This window comes from Aspergillus tubingensis (assembly GCF_013340325.1).
Source record: "Aspergillus tubingensis WU-2223L DNA, scaffold_8, whole genome shotgun sequence".
Taxonomy (NCBI): Eukaryota; Fungi; Ascomycota; class Eurotiomycetes; order Eurotiales; family Aspergillaceae; genus Aspergillus; species Aspergillus tubingensis.
In genome coordinates, this window is record NW_023336282.1 from 4,740,246 (window position 1) to 4,754,198 (window position 13,953).

General features: G+C 52.2%; 5 protein-coding genes across 5 annotated transcripts; 4 read left to right on the forward strand and 1 right to left on the reverse strand.

Moving 5' to 3' along the window:
- Nucleotides 1–1,295: 1,295 nt before the first annotated feature.
- AtWU_07859 (DUF3433 domain-containing protein) lies at nucleotides 1,296–4,920 on the forward strand (the record flags this gene model as incomplete). Its single annotated transcript, XM_035502968.1, has 2 exons — nucleotides 1,296–3,018; nucleotides 3,089–4,920. The coding sequence occupies 2 exons, from the start codon at nucleotides 1,296–1,298 to the stop codon at nucleotides 4,918–4,920; spliced, it is 3,555 nt and encodes a 1,184-aa protein (XP_035358861.1).
- Nucleotides 4,921–6,168: 1,248 nt separating this feature from the next.
- Nucleotides 6,169–6,531, forward strand: AtWU_07860 (O-sialoglycoprotein endopeptidase; the record flags this gene model as incomplete). Its single annotated transcript, XM_035502969.1, has 1 exon — nucleotides 6,169–6,531. The coding sequence occupies one exon, from the start codon at nucleotides 6,169–6,171 to the stop codon at nucleotides 6,529–6,531; it is 363 nt and encodes a 120-aa protein (XP_035358862.1).
- Nucleotides 6,532–7,134: 603 nt separating this feature from the next.
- On the forward strand, nucleotides 7,135–8,610 carry AtWU_07861 (N(6)-L-threonylcarbamoyladenine synthase family protein; the record flags this gene model as incomplete). Its single annotated transcript, XM_035502970.1, has 2 exons — nucleotides 7,135–7,250; nucleotides 7,317–8,610. The coding sequence occupies 2 exons, from the start codon at nucleotides 7,135–7,137 to the stop codon at nucleotides 8,608–8,610; spliced, it is 1,410 nt and encodes a 469-aa protein (XP_035358863.1).
- A 440-nt stretch (nucleotides 8,611–9,050) lies between these two features.
- AtWU_07862 (PAP2 family protein) lies at nucleotides 9,051–9,778 on the reverse strand (the record flags this gene model as incomplete). The annotated part of the gene is made up of 5 exons (XM_035502971.1): nucleotides 9,051–9,142; nucleotides 9,220–9,294; nucleotides 9,370–9,378; nucleotides 9,446–9,654; nucleotides 9,756–9,778. 5 exons carry the CDS (start codon nucleotides 9,776–9,778, stop codon nucleotides 9,051–9,053), a joined length of 408 nt encoding a protein of 135 aa, XP_035358864.1.
- Nucleotides 9,779–10,299: 521 nt separating this feature from the next.
- Nucleotides 10,300–13,885, forward strand: AtWU_07863 (putative PHD finger domain protein; the record flags this gene model as incomplete). Its single annotated transcript, XM_035502972.1, has 2 exons — nucleotides 10,300–12,755; nucleotides 12,805–13,885. 2 exons carry the CDS (start codon nucleotides 10,300–10,302, stop codon nucleotides 13,883–13,885), a joined length of 3,537 nt encoding a protein of 1,178 aa, XP_035358865.1.
- Nucleotides 13,886–13,953: the final 68 nt, after the last annotated feature.

A 13,953-nucleotide genomic window follows, 5' to 3' on the forward strand; every position in this document is an offset into this window, starting at 1 on the left:
GAACTGAGTACGACTCACAGCTTATATTCAGATTGTGCAAGATCTTCTAATAGGCTGTAAGCTGAGGTTCAATGCAGAATATTTTAAGGTTATCAGTGGATGGGCGAATGGCATGCTGACAGACCTTGCTGCCTTGCTGCTCAGTTGATAAGCCCAGGCCCATAGCGTGCTGTTACCGTCAAATCTAGAGAGGAAAGAGAAAGCCGCGATCTTACTACTGTTCCTCAGTGCAAAGACTTTTTAGGTAGGTTAATATATCTAGATGCGTAAAAGAAGATAACCAGGTCGCTGGGAAGAAACAGGGACGGTTCTCGGTGGGGCACCAGGGCGGCTAAAAATACCAAGCCTTGGAGCGCTACCAAAGAGATTCGTCATTTCTCCCTCGCCAAGTTTCGGCCATGGCAAGTGTCCTCCACCAGTCCACCATCACTCAAGTGTCCCTCCCCATTGTTAGTCTTGGAGGTCTGAACCCTTTGCAGCACCCTTTTGCGACCACCATCATGCAATCTATTGACCGTCGATCATGCCTCTTCCTGGATATCCTCCAGGGCTGTCACAGTCACAGTGATCAACTAGGGCCATGACCCACTAATACTGATTGGGCTGAGAGTACACCGAGATGCAGACTGCTGACGGCAGAAGGGAAAGACTGACCCGTGAACCACAACACTCATCCCGCGTCGAAAGGGGACTAGAAGACCTAGCCAGATTTCCTGCTGCAAATGCAGTGGATCGTAAGGCGAGGTTGGTGGCCTTTTTACGGGCTGCGAAGCGGATCGCATCACCAGTCAGACCCCCTCTCCTCCAAGTCTCTAAGTGGGCGCTCCACCCGGAACACGTACCAATAGGCCCCAGTGCAATAAATTAATCCCAAACGGGCCAAGTTGCCCACCCCCCAAACTGGCTATTTTTCTAAAATGGTTTTGGCGCCGGGGCTCGTCGCCTTTCCAAAGCACCACGACCCGGTTCGTTTCTTATCTCATTCCTCATCGACTCTCCTCCCGCCCAGCCCGGATCCTCGCGCAACCAGCCGCATCATCGGAAAAAGAGGACCCTGAATACCGCTTTTCTTCCATCACACTGTGTCGACAAGTCAATCAGCTGCGATATCCGTCGATGGGCAACCCTGAAGTGACCCTTTTGTGCCTTCCCAATTCTCGAGCGCCTCACTCCTGAACACTTCCTCCAGCCATGTCGAATCGCGGTTGAATGCGGTGACTGGTTTTTGATACCAGCCATATCCCTCCTGTGATCTATGCTAGGCAACTTTGACAAATGTGAAGGACCGAGGAACGATGACAACAGAGCTTACCCGCGATGCTCCTCAAATCCGGACTTCAGGATGGCTTCCGCGGACCTTGCGCCGACGATACTTGATTCCGTTGGCCTGCCTCATGTTCTTCATGCTGTTGGTGACTGAGTTTCTTCGACAACTGGGCAACAATGAAGGCAGTCTCAGTCTCTTTACCTCGACTGACCAACTCACCGACACCCGAAAATTCGCCTACACCTACGTTCCCACGATCCTGAGCATGGTTATCGCAGTCTTATGGTCCCTCGTTGAATATGACGCTCTTCGGCTCGAACCGTACTTCCAACTATCAAGACCCCAAGGGGCTCCGGCTGATGTGCTTCTTCTCAACTACGAATTCGGTCACTATACAACCGCGCCGTTCTTTGCCACGAGGAACCGCCATTGGCTTGCGGTCTGTATCTCAATCCTGAGTATCCTCCTGCAATTGGTATTCCCGTCGTTGCAAAGTAGTCTTTTCAACATGGATGATGCTACCGTCTACAAGAATCAGCACCTTCAAACATGGCCGACTATCGTGAACCTCGAAGAGCAGGGGTCCTTGGTGGATAACAGCATCCAGAACACGACCAGCATTCGAGACCATCGCGACCTGTCTTATAGTCAGCCGGAATCGAGCAAGTACGCCATGGCACCGGTGGCTATACCATTAGATGTTCAATACGACACGAAAATGTGGGAACTCACGCAATCCATCTATTGGACAGAGTTATCCTGTACTGAGATCGACGTGGAAGATGCCGTAACCATTGATGTATCCTCCAATACTTCCTCATTCGGTATCGGATCTCCCACTAGACAACCCTTGATCTGGAACCTCTACGACGTGTCAACAACCGATAATTGCACCCTGGAACTCAGCGAGGAAATCACCATACCGCCGACAAACTCATCTGTGCAGATCTCACACTGGCAGCCGAACGCATCCACAACTAGTATTACCAAGCAGTGTGCTTCTTTCGACCTAATCGGACTGACAGTGGACGTCAGTCTCAATAAATCCAGTGAACTTGATCGCCAGAAATCCGACTATTCGAGCTCTGATTACAACCATCAGGTCAATGGATTTGGCTGCAAGCTTGTCTATCTGACCTCGGAAGCTGGCATCTCAGTGCAAGTAAATGGTTCGCTTTCAATCGTTGATCTGCATCCGAACTCGACTACAGAGGTCTCAAGAGCTTCTCTCAATACTACCCACTTCAAAGGCATAATTTTGCAAGAGGTGGCCTCCACCAATGGCACTTCCACGTTCAATAAGAAGCCAGTGAGACCATCCACACTTCATCGCGATCTTATCTCGAAGCTGGAAACTAGCGTTCAAGGCGCTTTTGTACCGTTGATGAACAGGATCTTCGATCTCACCAGTCAGTCACACTATGTGCAAGCTTCTCATGTGACACATCAGATGGCCATCATTGTTGGCCCGGTACAGTCCTTCCTCTCCGAGGCAATCCTTCTCTTCGGAGTGGTGATGGTTTTGTATTTGGCCTACACCTACCCAAATCGCCCGAATATGCTTCGAAGTGACCCAGCTTCTATCGCATCCATGTGTGGTATCATGGCCGATGTCATTGATGCTTCGTGTCTGTCTCACTTGAACCTAGATCAGTTGTCAACCAGACAGTTGAGGACCATTCTCAAGAACTATACTTGCCGCTGGCAGCAAGCTTCTGACCCTCCCCGTATTTGTATTGAGCCATCTGCTGGTAAGTCTCGCACTAATTGTGATTTGCCTCGGTGAGGGCCTCATAAAGCAGACATTTTGACACTGTTTAGTTCCTCGGTCTCAAAGACAGATCTTTCAAGGCAAACCCGATCCAAGACCTCATTTCCTCCTTATGCCAATTTTCGCTCTTGAAATATTCCTCTTTATAGCGGTATTTGCAGGTATTGTGACGATATTCGTGCTGTGTGCCAACAATGGGGCATTCCATTCCTTGACATATCTTAACTCCGACAGTCTGGCGGCGTTGTTCCAACTCATCCCGTCTGCACTCGCTTCCATTATCAGGGCATTATGCCTCTCGATATACCGATACCTAAGCGTTCTGGAACCATGGTCTGTTCTTCAGGCAGGGGGCGCATCCGCTGCGTCTTCCCTACTGCTCGAGTACGGATCATTGAATCCTATTGCTTCACTCTTTAAGTGGTTCAGTTACCGCCACTTCTTGCTGGGACTCGTAGGAGTGGCCTGTATGTTCAATACCGCAATGAGCATATTAGCCAGCGGGCTTTTTCGGCACGAGCTTGGTCCGACGAGGGCGGATGCTGATATGAAGTCCAACTACAGCTATGCGTCAATCGCCATAAGACAAGCCTCGCCAATAGGCCCCGAACTTGACACCATTAAGAGCAGCATCTACAGTGGTACCTCGGTGCTCTCTTGGACCACATCCAGCTATTCATTTCTCCCTGCATGGACGGACACATCGTCCGAATGGCTCGTTGGGGGCACCATTCGGGGCGTTGGTGCCGATTTAGTATGCAAGCAGCTTTCGATCGCCGACAGCTATTCCGAGGACCCGGTAACAAATGTAGCCAGTTGGCAATACTCGCCTTTCAACGAATCAGATACGGTGTGCCAAATTGACACAATGCAAGACACTGAGGCTAGCCAAGGAAACAGTTTGACGGTTCGATTCTTCGCTTCACCGACATTTGCACAATCAAGTGGCTGTCAGAAGCCTGCTGTCGTCGTTGTTGCCTACCCCAGCGGAGGTGGCTATCTACAAACCACACCCGATACCGCAGTCGCGTTGTATTGCGAATCCCTCTTCATTATGCAGAATTTCTCCGTTGGTTTCAACTCTGATGGGTACATACAGTACCATGTTCCTCTCAATGGCACCTTTGTGAGGGACGATGCGATTCTACGCAACGGGACGACAAACCTGGCCAACTACAACCTCAGGCTTTCAAACCCTCTAAGCGTCACTTACAATGGCTCGCATCTAGAAACCAACAATGCAAGCAGCACTGATTGGTTTGGCACCCTCACGGCAAATCTCTACCGCATTCTGGACACCAATACAAGTGTCATTACCGCAAATGTTCTCGAATCCGCCACCCGCAATGTCTACCGGTCAATCTTTGCAACTGATCTATCGCTTGAACGGGATGCTTACTTCCAACTTCAAGACCATCCTGCTCGGATAAGCGACGGTATTATCTACAACATGTCATGGGCGGTGGTCCCATCGTTTCCATCATTCATGTATGTCCTAATAATAGTGGTCTTCGATGGGTGCGTTGTCGCCTCGGTTTTCCTTACCAGGAGAGGTCGTTTCAGATTTCCTCGCATCCCACGGTCCATCGGCTCTATCATCCCTTGGGTCATTCATGGACAAGTTTTGAACGATTTCAAGGGAACGTACGCATGGAGTGAAGGCGATCGAGAAAAACACTTTGTCGATCTGGACAAACGATACAAACTTAATCGACACGAAACGGCCGATGGACAATGGAAGTACGTTTTGGATGAAGACAACTCTCGGCGCAACAGCGAATCCTCTACCATCGAGTTACAGCCGATTACTCCGGTGCCGAAAAATCGGTTCCGAACTCTGCTGCGAAGGGTGACTTCTGATGACAGAAATCAAAACGGATGATGACCCTCTTGGCTTGGTTGATTCAATCATTTCCGACATCTTAACCGCTTCCTTTGAAATCGCCATCGAATTGGAAAAAGGGTTTCAGTCAAATTACAAAACCGATTGATCTCGGCACACGCATGAGTTTCTACACCAGGCGGTCCGGACCTCGAGGCAGCCTGAACCCTTCCTGGAGCCACCCCGCCATTGATGCCTTGGCTTCCCCCAACCATCCTACCATTGTGATCATGGACTTTGATAATGGGAAAGACCGGGCTCGCTTGAAACCTTGACTTAGGCTCTGGGAGACATTCCAGAGCCACCATCACTCGTATTGGCTGGTTGGCACGATCGTCAACACTTTGGCAAGCCGGCATCTTGCCCTTTCCATCTAAAATGGCACGGGAGGTCATTGGGATACGAACAATGAGAACCAATGGTTCGGTCGTGGGGTGTGATGTCGGTGTGCCCATATGCAAGTGCCGTCAATGTCCCACACGCTCGCCCATGTGTGCTCCGAAGCCCACGGCAAACAGTCATCTTATTCGGCACTTCAAACTCTGCAGAATGCTTGTCCATTTCATGGTGAGGGGAGCTTCCGATCGTCGACTGCGGGAAATTGTGAAGATGCCGGGTGGTCGACGATGGGGATGGCGGCCGGCAGCCAATGGTTAGTGTTCATCACATTCTAAGCGCCGAGCAGCTGCACGAAAGGGCACAAGTCACCCCTTCATCACACCTAGTCTCGAGGTCCCTGCTGAACGACAACGAATCATGGAGTATGGATGGGTGGAAAGCGTCACCTCCTGACCCAAAGTTTCTTAAAATAGGTTGCCATCCATCGCCAGGTCAACCCCTCGCCTTCGCCCTCCCCACCACCAGGGTTTCTCCCCAGCAATGAAGGTCGAACAACTATATAGCCGCCCAGCTAGCCCGGGGATTAAGGGTTCTTCCTCTTTTCTTGACACACAATTTGTTTTGGGCTTTTCTGGGTTTTTGTTTCCGTTCTATTTTCATCCTTGAGTAGTTCGTTTGGCTGGTCCAGGCGACTATCTGTTTTCAGCTTCCTGTTTGGCACGTCATCGAGTAATAATAGTATCATTTACACGCCTGCCTCATTGGAAACACTCTGTTGATCAAAGTGGTTTTCCTTGATAATCTTGTGCTGCTGCTCCTTGCGCCTATTCTCTACTTGTTTCTTCCACCCAAAGAACAAGATATCTTTTTGCATTCCATCATCTTTCCAACCCATCAGTGTCAGTCAAAATGATCGCTCGCAACGCAAGACCGAAGCTTTCACTGTGCACCTCCGCTGCGCAAAATACTTCTCGTCAGCCTCTGTCCCTCAAGTCTCCCAGCGCTATACCGCGCACTCCGATTTCCCCTGCGAGCCCGAGTGCAAAGCGGTTCTCGTCTTTCCAAGTACCAAGCTACGCCTACAACAACTCGTGCTCGTCCAAGAGTATTCTCAAGAAACATTCGGGCGCCTCGAATCACGCAGAAAAGCGGATTCAGTTCAAGGGCACTCCCACTGTCCACTGTGTCACGCCCATCGAGAATCCCGAGGAATACTATGGCACTTACACCAAGTTGTCGCGCGAGGAGCGACGTTGGACGGTTCGTGAATGAAGACGAGGCTGATGTCGCTACAACCAACACTACGGCCAAAACCAGATCGGCGGGATGCTGGGCCAGGAATCCGAAGAGCCTTTTTATGCGCCACGGTTTCTGTGCCCTCCCCGCTCCGACTCGGTTGTGATAAGTCGATCCGGCATCTGGAGCGCAACGACAATTCGGGGTATGTCTGGCGGCGCGGGGCATTGGATGTCCTTGAGTGCAGCGGAAACACTGGGATGGATGCATCTGGTGGATTGAGGATAGACTCAGCGTGTATATGATACCTGTTATGTTCATGATGTGATGATACGGTCCGGCGTTTTGTACGTAGCATAGGGCCTATCTTGGGCTGCCCCAATGACGATCGTTATGGCTCCATTGTGTTCAGTGCTAGCAGTAAACTAGTAGACCTACTTATGGAGAATTCTCGCCAGCGGTGATCCTAGCCACTTCAGACCGACCGTAGCGATTTATAGTAACAGCGGCGGCGGCCCCGGGTTTCGATGGCCCGTGCGAGGAGAATCCCGATACGATAGTCTTTAGTTTTCCCGCCGACAAGCCATACCCAGAAAGCTTGCCTCAGCCTTCCTTCACTCGCTTCTCAAATCATTTCCAATGTTGAGCAGAGTTTCCACCTCAGCATTACGCAAAGGCCTGTGTACTGCTCCGAGGTGGAGTCTTCTACCTCGAAGCCGCCGCGGGTTGCTCACACTTGCCATCGAAACGTCCTGGTGCGTCTAATTTAATCCGCCCGAACACTTGCGCGACAGCATAGCTAATTGTTCTGATCTATTCAGCGACGACACATCGGTAGCAATCGTCGAGAAGGAATCAAATGCCGTTCAAATACACTTCCTCGACAAGGTGACCTGCGACACTAGCGCATACCAGGGCATCCACCCGGTCGTGGCTCTCGAATCCCATCAAGAGAACATCGCAAGTCTCGTCCATAAAGCACTCGCCCACCTACCCGTCGCGAAGCATGAAAAGCACCAAACGATAAATGTCTCGAGTGATTCGCAATTACGCAGGAAACCCGACTTCGTATGCGCTACTAGAGGACCGGGGTTCCGCTCGAATCTCTTCGTCGGGCTAGATACAGGAAAGGCGCTGTCCGTCGCATGGCAGGTGCCGTTCGTCGGAGTCCATCATATGCAGGCTCATCTGTTGACTCCTCGTCTTGTATCGTGCATGAACCGTAGCCAGGCCCAAGATAACAGCCAGGATGTCGCGGCGTCGCAGCAACCCATCACCCCCGAGTTTCCCTTCCTCTCCATCCTCGCCTCCGGCGGCCATACAATGCTAGTCAAATCCTCCTCCATAACCGATCACGAAATCATGGCATCAACAGTGGACCGAGCCCTCGGAGAGGCTCTAGACAAAGCCTCCCGCGAAATCATCCCTCCCTACCTCCTCCAGACGTCAAAGAGCACCATGTACGGGAAATTGCTCGAACAATTCGCCTTCCCCAACGGCAAAGCCGACTACGCCGACTACCAAGCTCCCAAATCCCGCCACGATGAACTCCTCCCACGCAAAAGCGAAAACCCCTGGGGCTGGTCTTTTGTAGAGCCGTGGGCCCACAGCCGTCAACTGCAATACAGCTTCTGCTTCATAGGGAGCACGCTGGCGAGGATATTCTCCGCTCGCGAGGCAGCCGGTCAAACGATCAGTCATGAGGAGCGGATAGCTCTGGCTCGCGAGGCAATGCGGACGAGCTTTGAGCATCTGGCGTCGCGCACTATCATGGCGTTGGAAAGTCTTGCTAAACAAGGGCCGGAGAAGGAGGTCAAGACTCTTGTTGTTAGTGGTGGCGTTGCGGCGAACCAGTACCTTATGACTGTGTTGCGCTCGTGGCTGGATGCCCGCGGGTTCGGGCACGTTGGGCTGGTTGCTCCCCCGCCGTACTTGTGTACGGATAATGCTGCTATGATTGCTTGGGCGGGTATGGAGATGTTTGAGGCGGGCTGGCGCACGAATCTTACCTCTCGGGCTATTAGGAAGTGGTCGCTGGATCCGCGAGAGGAGGGAGATGGTGGTGTCCTTGGGCCTTTTGGGTGGGAGAGAGCTGAGGATCATTTTGTACAATAGATAGATTTTGGGGATGGATGTTGTTACCACTTCACTCTTCTTCGAGTGTGTATTTTTATGAGCTGTATATAGATCACAATCCATGTATCACCACTACTACTGGGCTTTACTCTTAAGGACTCTGTATAATCATGTACACTTCATTCCATGTCATATGAACTAGTAATTCGCAAGCCATGCGAAAGGCGCTACCTTAACACAAGACACATAATGCAAATCCGATCTGCTCTAGACAGCACCAGTATGTCTGTGACGAGACCGTTATTCCAATCCCCGTTTCTAAAGGTGACAGCTTATCAGCCTATCACCAACGGTGAAAGCTCATCTCCACACCCCACCAGCAGCGACAAGCATTTCGGGCTCTTCAGATCTCCTGACCCTCCGCCTGAAGTTTCCAGCATCGGTCGACTTTGTACAGTTATTTCAACCTTCAATCTCCATCAACCACCTGCAACAGTGCCACCCTGCTGCAGCGTCGTCACTTGCTTCCGAAGCTCGAGGAAGAAATCCTTGCCGTTTGCCATTTGGTTGGCTGTATACGTTGTTGTTCGAGTTAGGTCATTGTTCGTATGTTTCGTGCTGTTGTTTCCTGGGGTTGTGGTCACGTACGTTTTGCGCCCCAGGGTCCGCTTGCGCGGTTGTTTACATCTTTTCCTTGTGGTTTGTAGTAGTAAGGTCTCGGTTCTGGAAGAGGAGATGAGGGTTAGCGATAGGTAATCGTAGGTATTGGTTTCGGATAAGCCGTGATGGTATACGCACCTCCCGGTCCTAAAGTGCAGCGCAAGCTGTGTGTTAGCTGGTGCCAATCCTCGCGTAGAAGCTGGCCTAAACTTACCCTTTCTCAGAGCTCCCTTCGCCTCCGCGGCATTGAAGCCTCGCACGGGGACATGCTGCTCCTGCTGCGGCCCAGAAGCGAACTGGTCACGCGAATCTCCCCAATTATTCTGTCCTCCCCGAGACCCACCATGCGCGCTCATGGTGCGGGCGTTGGAGTGTCTTTGCGCCGAGTGGCGGTTCTGGTCGTATGGGCGACCTCCGCGCCATCTAGAATGCATACCCACGGGTGGGTTGTTGTTAGTCTAGAGATCTGGGGAGTATAGTAGTAATTCATTTGGGGAAAAAAAAGAGTGGGTGGTAAAACTTACCGCTCTTCACCGGGGCCACTCATTCTGTTAACTATCTAACCAGTAGACGGTAAACAGAACAACGAAGTGGGCTTTGTGAATGGGGAGAGAGCTCTTAGGAAGTAAGTAATCAAGAGGGGACGGAACTGACAGACACAGGAAGGTCGGCGGGAAGCAGCGCGAATGTGGAGAGCGGCTTGAGACTCTCCGCCTTTGGGGCCCGACGGCCAGCCAAGCGGGTTGCTTTGCTTATCATAAGCACAGCATCTGGTCAACTTCCCGCCCTCTCGCGGCCTGCGCGTCTTCCCCCCTCTCTATTGTCGCCCACATTCACTGTCGAGTACTGTCTTTTCCGACCTTGGCGGCTTGGAGGAGTCATGCTCTGTTTACTTCCGATCGTTTGACCCCCATTTTCTACCTGCTTTACGGCGCGACGTGCGTTTTGTCTGGAATCCTAGAACGTGCGGCTGAGCGGCACCGCTCGGCGTCGCTTTATCACCAACTCCTTTCTAGCTGAACTTCCTATCCGTCTCTGTTCGCGCTTATTCCCGCCTTGTTTGAAACTATGGCGCCCCTCTCATGGCCCAAGAGCCACCGCTCGCCCAGCAGACCCTCCCGATCCCAGACTAGAGTGACCTTGAAACCTCCCTCGAGCTCCGACTCATCGGTGACCAACGAAGGCCCTCCCCTCAAGAAGCGAAAGTATGTCCCTGGCGGACCGGGTGGTGGTGGGAGATACATTGAGCTGGAGGTGAAGGATACGCCGAAACCCAAGCCCTCTCCAGCAGTCAGACGTAATTCTTCCAACTCTCGTGGTCGCAATGGCCCAGTTCCACTTCCAGAGTCAGCACCTCAACCTCAGCCTGTACAACTGCCTCCGCCGCCGCCACCTCCTGTCCCGACGACACCTCCCTCCGCGCGTCTGAGAAGAGAGAAGAGTCAGAACCGAGGCCGCTTTGGGTCATCGACGGCGGCTGCCCTTGCTCTACAACAAGGGGATGGTTACAAGCCGCGAGAGGAGCGTGGTTGGGAGGAATTCCATCCGGATCTTGATATTGATGCGAAATTTGCGGTCTTCGATGCAGAAGAAGTGGATCGCCCACCTCCCACATCATCGATTGCTCATATCCTGTCGCCAAACGGCCTCGATAAGACGAATGAGAAGGATCCAATAGCAGAGCTGATTCGCGCGCATACGAATGGCTCGTCACCGACCCCTATCAAGCGCCGACCAGGCCGCCCGCCTCGTCGACCTGAGGCCATCCTCAACGCCTTGGGCATCACACACCAACAGAAGAATGTTCCACCCCCAGGCCCGAATCCCCGCGAGAGGCTGACGTTGCCGAAGCCCTCGTTCCGCATACGCGACCCGTTCACTTTCTATGACCAACCTGGAGTGGGTCAGCAGAACTATGTTGATCGCACTATGGCGAGTGTAGGGTATCAAGAAAGCGATCTATTCCTCCGCCATGACCGTCGGTTGATCCGCATGACAGAGGGTGCTCAGGAAGATGATCTGGATCCGGCGAACCCTGTCACTTCAGAAGGTGAGGTCAATGCTGCCGTTGGCCGGGTGGAATATGATATGGATGAGCAAGATGAGAAGTGGCTGGAGGAATATAATGCGAAAAGAAGGGAGGACCAGCTGGAGCCGATCAAGCCGGCGGTCTTTGAGATCACCATGACCAAGATCGAGAAGGAGTGGCACGTCTTAGAGAAGCGTATACCGAAGCCTAATCCCAAGCCTCCCCAGACGCAACGGCCTCGTTCGAGCTCTGCCGCGGCGGTGAATGGTGAAACTGCGCCGGGTGAGGAACAGGACAGCAAATGTGCTATTTGCGACGATGGTGACTGCGAGAATTCCAATGCGATTGTTTTCTGCGATGGTTGTGATTTGGCAGTCCATCAGGAATGTTACGGAGTGCCGTTCATCCCGGAGGGACAATGGCTATGTCGCAAGTGTCAGCTGATTGGAAGGGGGTCTGTCAACTGCATCTTCTGTCCAAATACCGAAGGTGCCTTCAAGCAGACTACCTCCTCGAAGTGGTCTCATCTCCTGTGTGCGATCTGGATCCCTGAGGTCTCTATTGGTAATCCTTCTCTTATGGAACCGATCACGGATGTGGAGAAAGTGCCTCGCAGTCGCTGGAAGCTTCACTGCTACATTTGTCGCCAGAGAATGGGTGCCTCGATACAGTGCAGTAATAAGAACTGCTTCGTTGCGTTCCATGTTACCTGCGCGCGGAGGGCTCAGCTTTATCTGAAGATGAAGTCTGGTCATGGAACCCCGGCGGTCATGGACTCCCATCTACTCAAGGCTTTCTGTGACAAGCATGTACCACCTGAATGGCGCAGAGAGCATGGGACAGATGTTGCTACGGCTGAGGCAATAGAGTACTACAGGACTACGATGCAAGGCCGCCGATGGGGAGACAGCCAGGCGGCGGCTCTTTCCTTGGAGCCTACACACCCTCTTGGTTGCGACCACGGGGATGAGGACGGACATCGCATGCATACACCACGCATTACCCTGACTGTTGGCGGCAATAAGCGGAAGCGACCGACTGTACCCAAGACTATCTGGAAGTTACCGTCCGGGGCCCCTGTGATTCCTCAGGTTGTGCTCAACTCGGTCGTGGCCTCACTGCAGCGCTTCGGGGTTCGACAAAGGAAACAGTATGCTGAGGATGCTTGCAAGTACTGGACGCTAAAACGAGAAGCCAGGCGGGGAGCCGCACTCCTGAAACGTTTGCAGCTCCAGCTGGAAACCTTCTCGTCCATGGAGATGACTAGGAGGGACTATGTTGCTATGGGAGTCCCTGGGAGCAAGAGACTACAAAGACGTATTGAGTTCGGTGAGAGACTCTATCATGATTTGGATCGATTGAGGATGCTGTGTGATGAAGTGAAAAACCGCGAGAGGGAGAAGTTAAAGGATGTGGAGACGCTTAAAAGCATTGTTGACACTGTCTACTTCCCGATCTTCCCTCTGCTCTGGCCAATATTCGAGAAAGCTCAAGTGTAAGCATGATTCTTCTACTTTATCTCGCGTGGTCTAACATCGCGGCAGGCTTGATGGCAAAGGTATCTTTCGACAAGGCCTGGCGTCTATTCGAACTAAGCTGCAAGAACGGTTCTATCCGTCGGTCGCTACCTTCTCCGCTGACCTGGCTCATGTCTTCACTACGGAGATTGGAGTCCAACCGGCTGGAGATACGGCTGAACTTCAGATGCAGATTAGTGGTCGTGCACCGGAACTCAGCCTAGAGCAACGCGAGAAGAGAAAGCTTGCCAAGCGGATAATCAAGGCCATTCAGCCTTCTCTAGAAGATGCGATCAGGAAGGAGAGCGAATTAAACCGCAAGCCGTTTGAACAGGAGCTCAAGGAGCTCGATCTCATGCTAGAGAATAGTGTCATGTCCAGGCGGGGCTCCGAAGTTGATGCGCCAGAAACAGTTAACGATGAACAAGCATCTGCAGTACCAAATGGAACAGAGCAGAAGGTTGAGGAAATGGACGTGCTTGCTAAATCCGAGCCTGAAGATAGTGCTGGTGTTGCTGACGTGCCTGGGAACACAGCTACAACAGCTGAGCCTAGTGCGGCCGAGTCCCAACCCGCAGAGGCATCTACCGAGCCTCAAGTACAGCAGGACACGAACATGGAGGATGCACCCGCTGATATGCAGGATACAGAGCCTCAAAGTGCAGATGTGGCGCCCACAGTTGTACAGCCTACAATTGAAAATCAACCATCTGTCCCTGATCAAAACGGAAATCTGGAGAAAGAAAGTGTTGAGCCATCCAAGCCACCAGTGGAGACCCAAAATGGGCCGTTGACGCCCCCACCCAGTTTCAAAGGTGATCAACAATACCCGTTGGCGCAAGGAGGCATCCAGTGGTATATGCAACCGTTCGATCCCATTGGTACCACCATCCACGAGGAGCGGTGGACCGGGCGAGATGTGATGCGAGGGATGAGCGAGGAGCTCAGTGAGCTAGACGAGGAAGAACTAAAAGACCTGGTTGAAGATGAAGAGCTAGAAGGACAGATGGTCAATGGATCGAACGAAGCAGCAAATGGAGGCGATGCACCGACGCAACAGAGCGTTAAGGTACATCGGACTCGACGACGCTGGCGCGGATTCAGGTAGTTAGACGTACAGATGGCGGAGATATCATCATTGGTTTTGAGCGAACATTCCCTACACACCTACACATC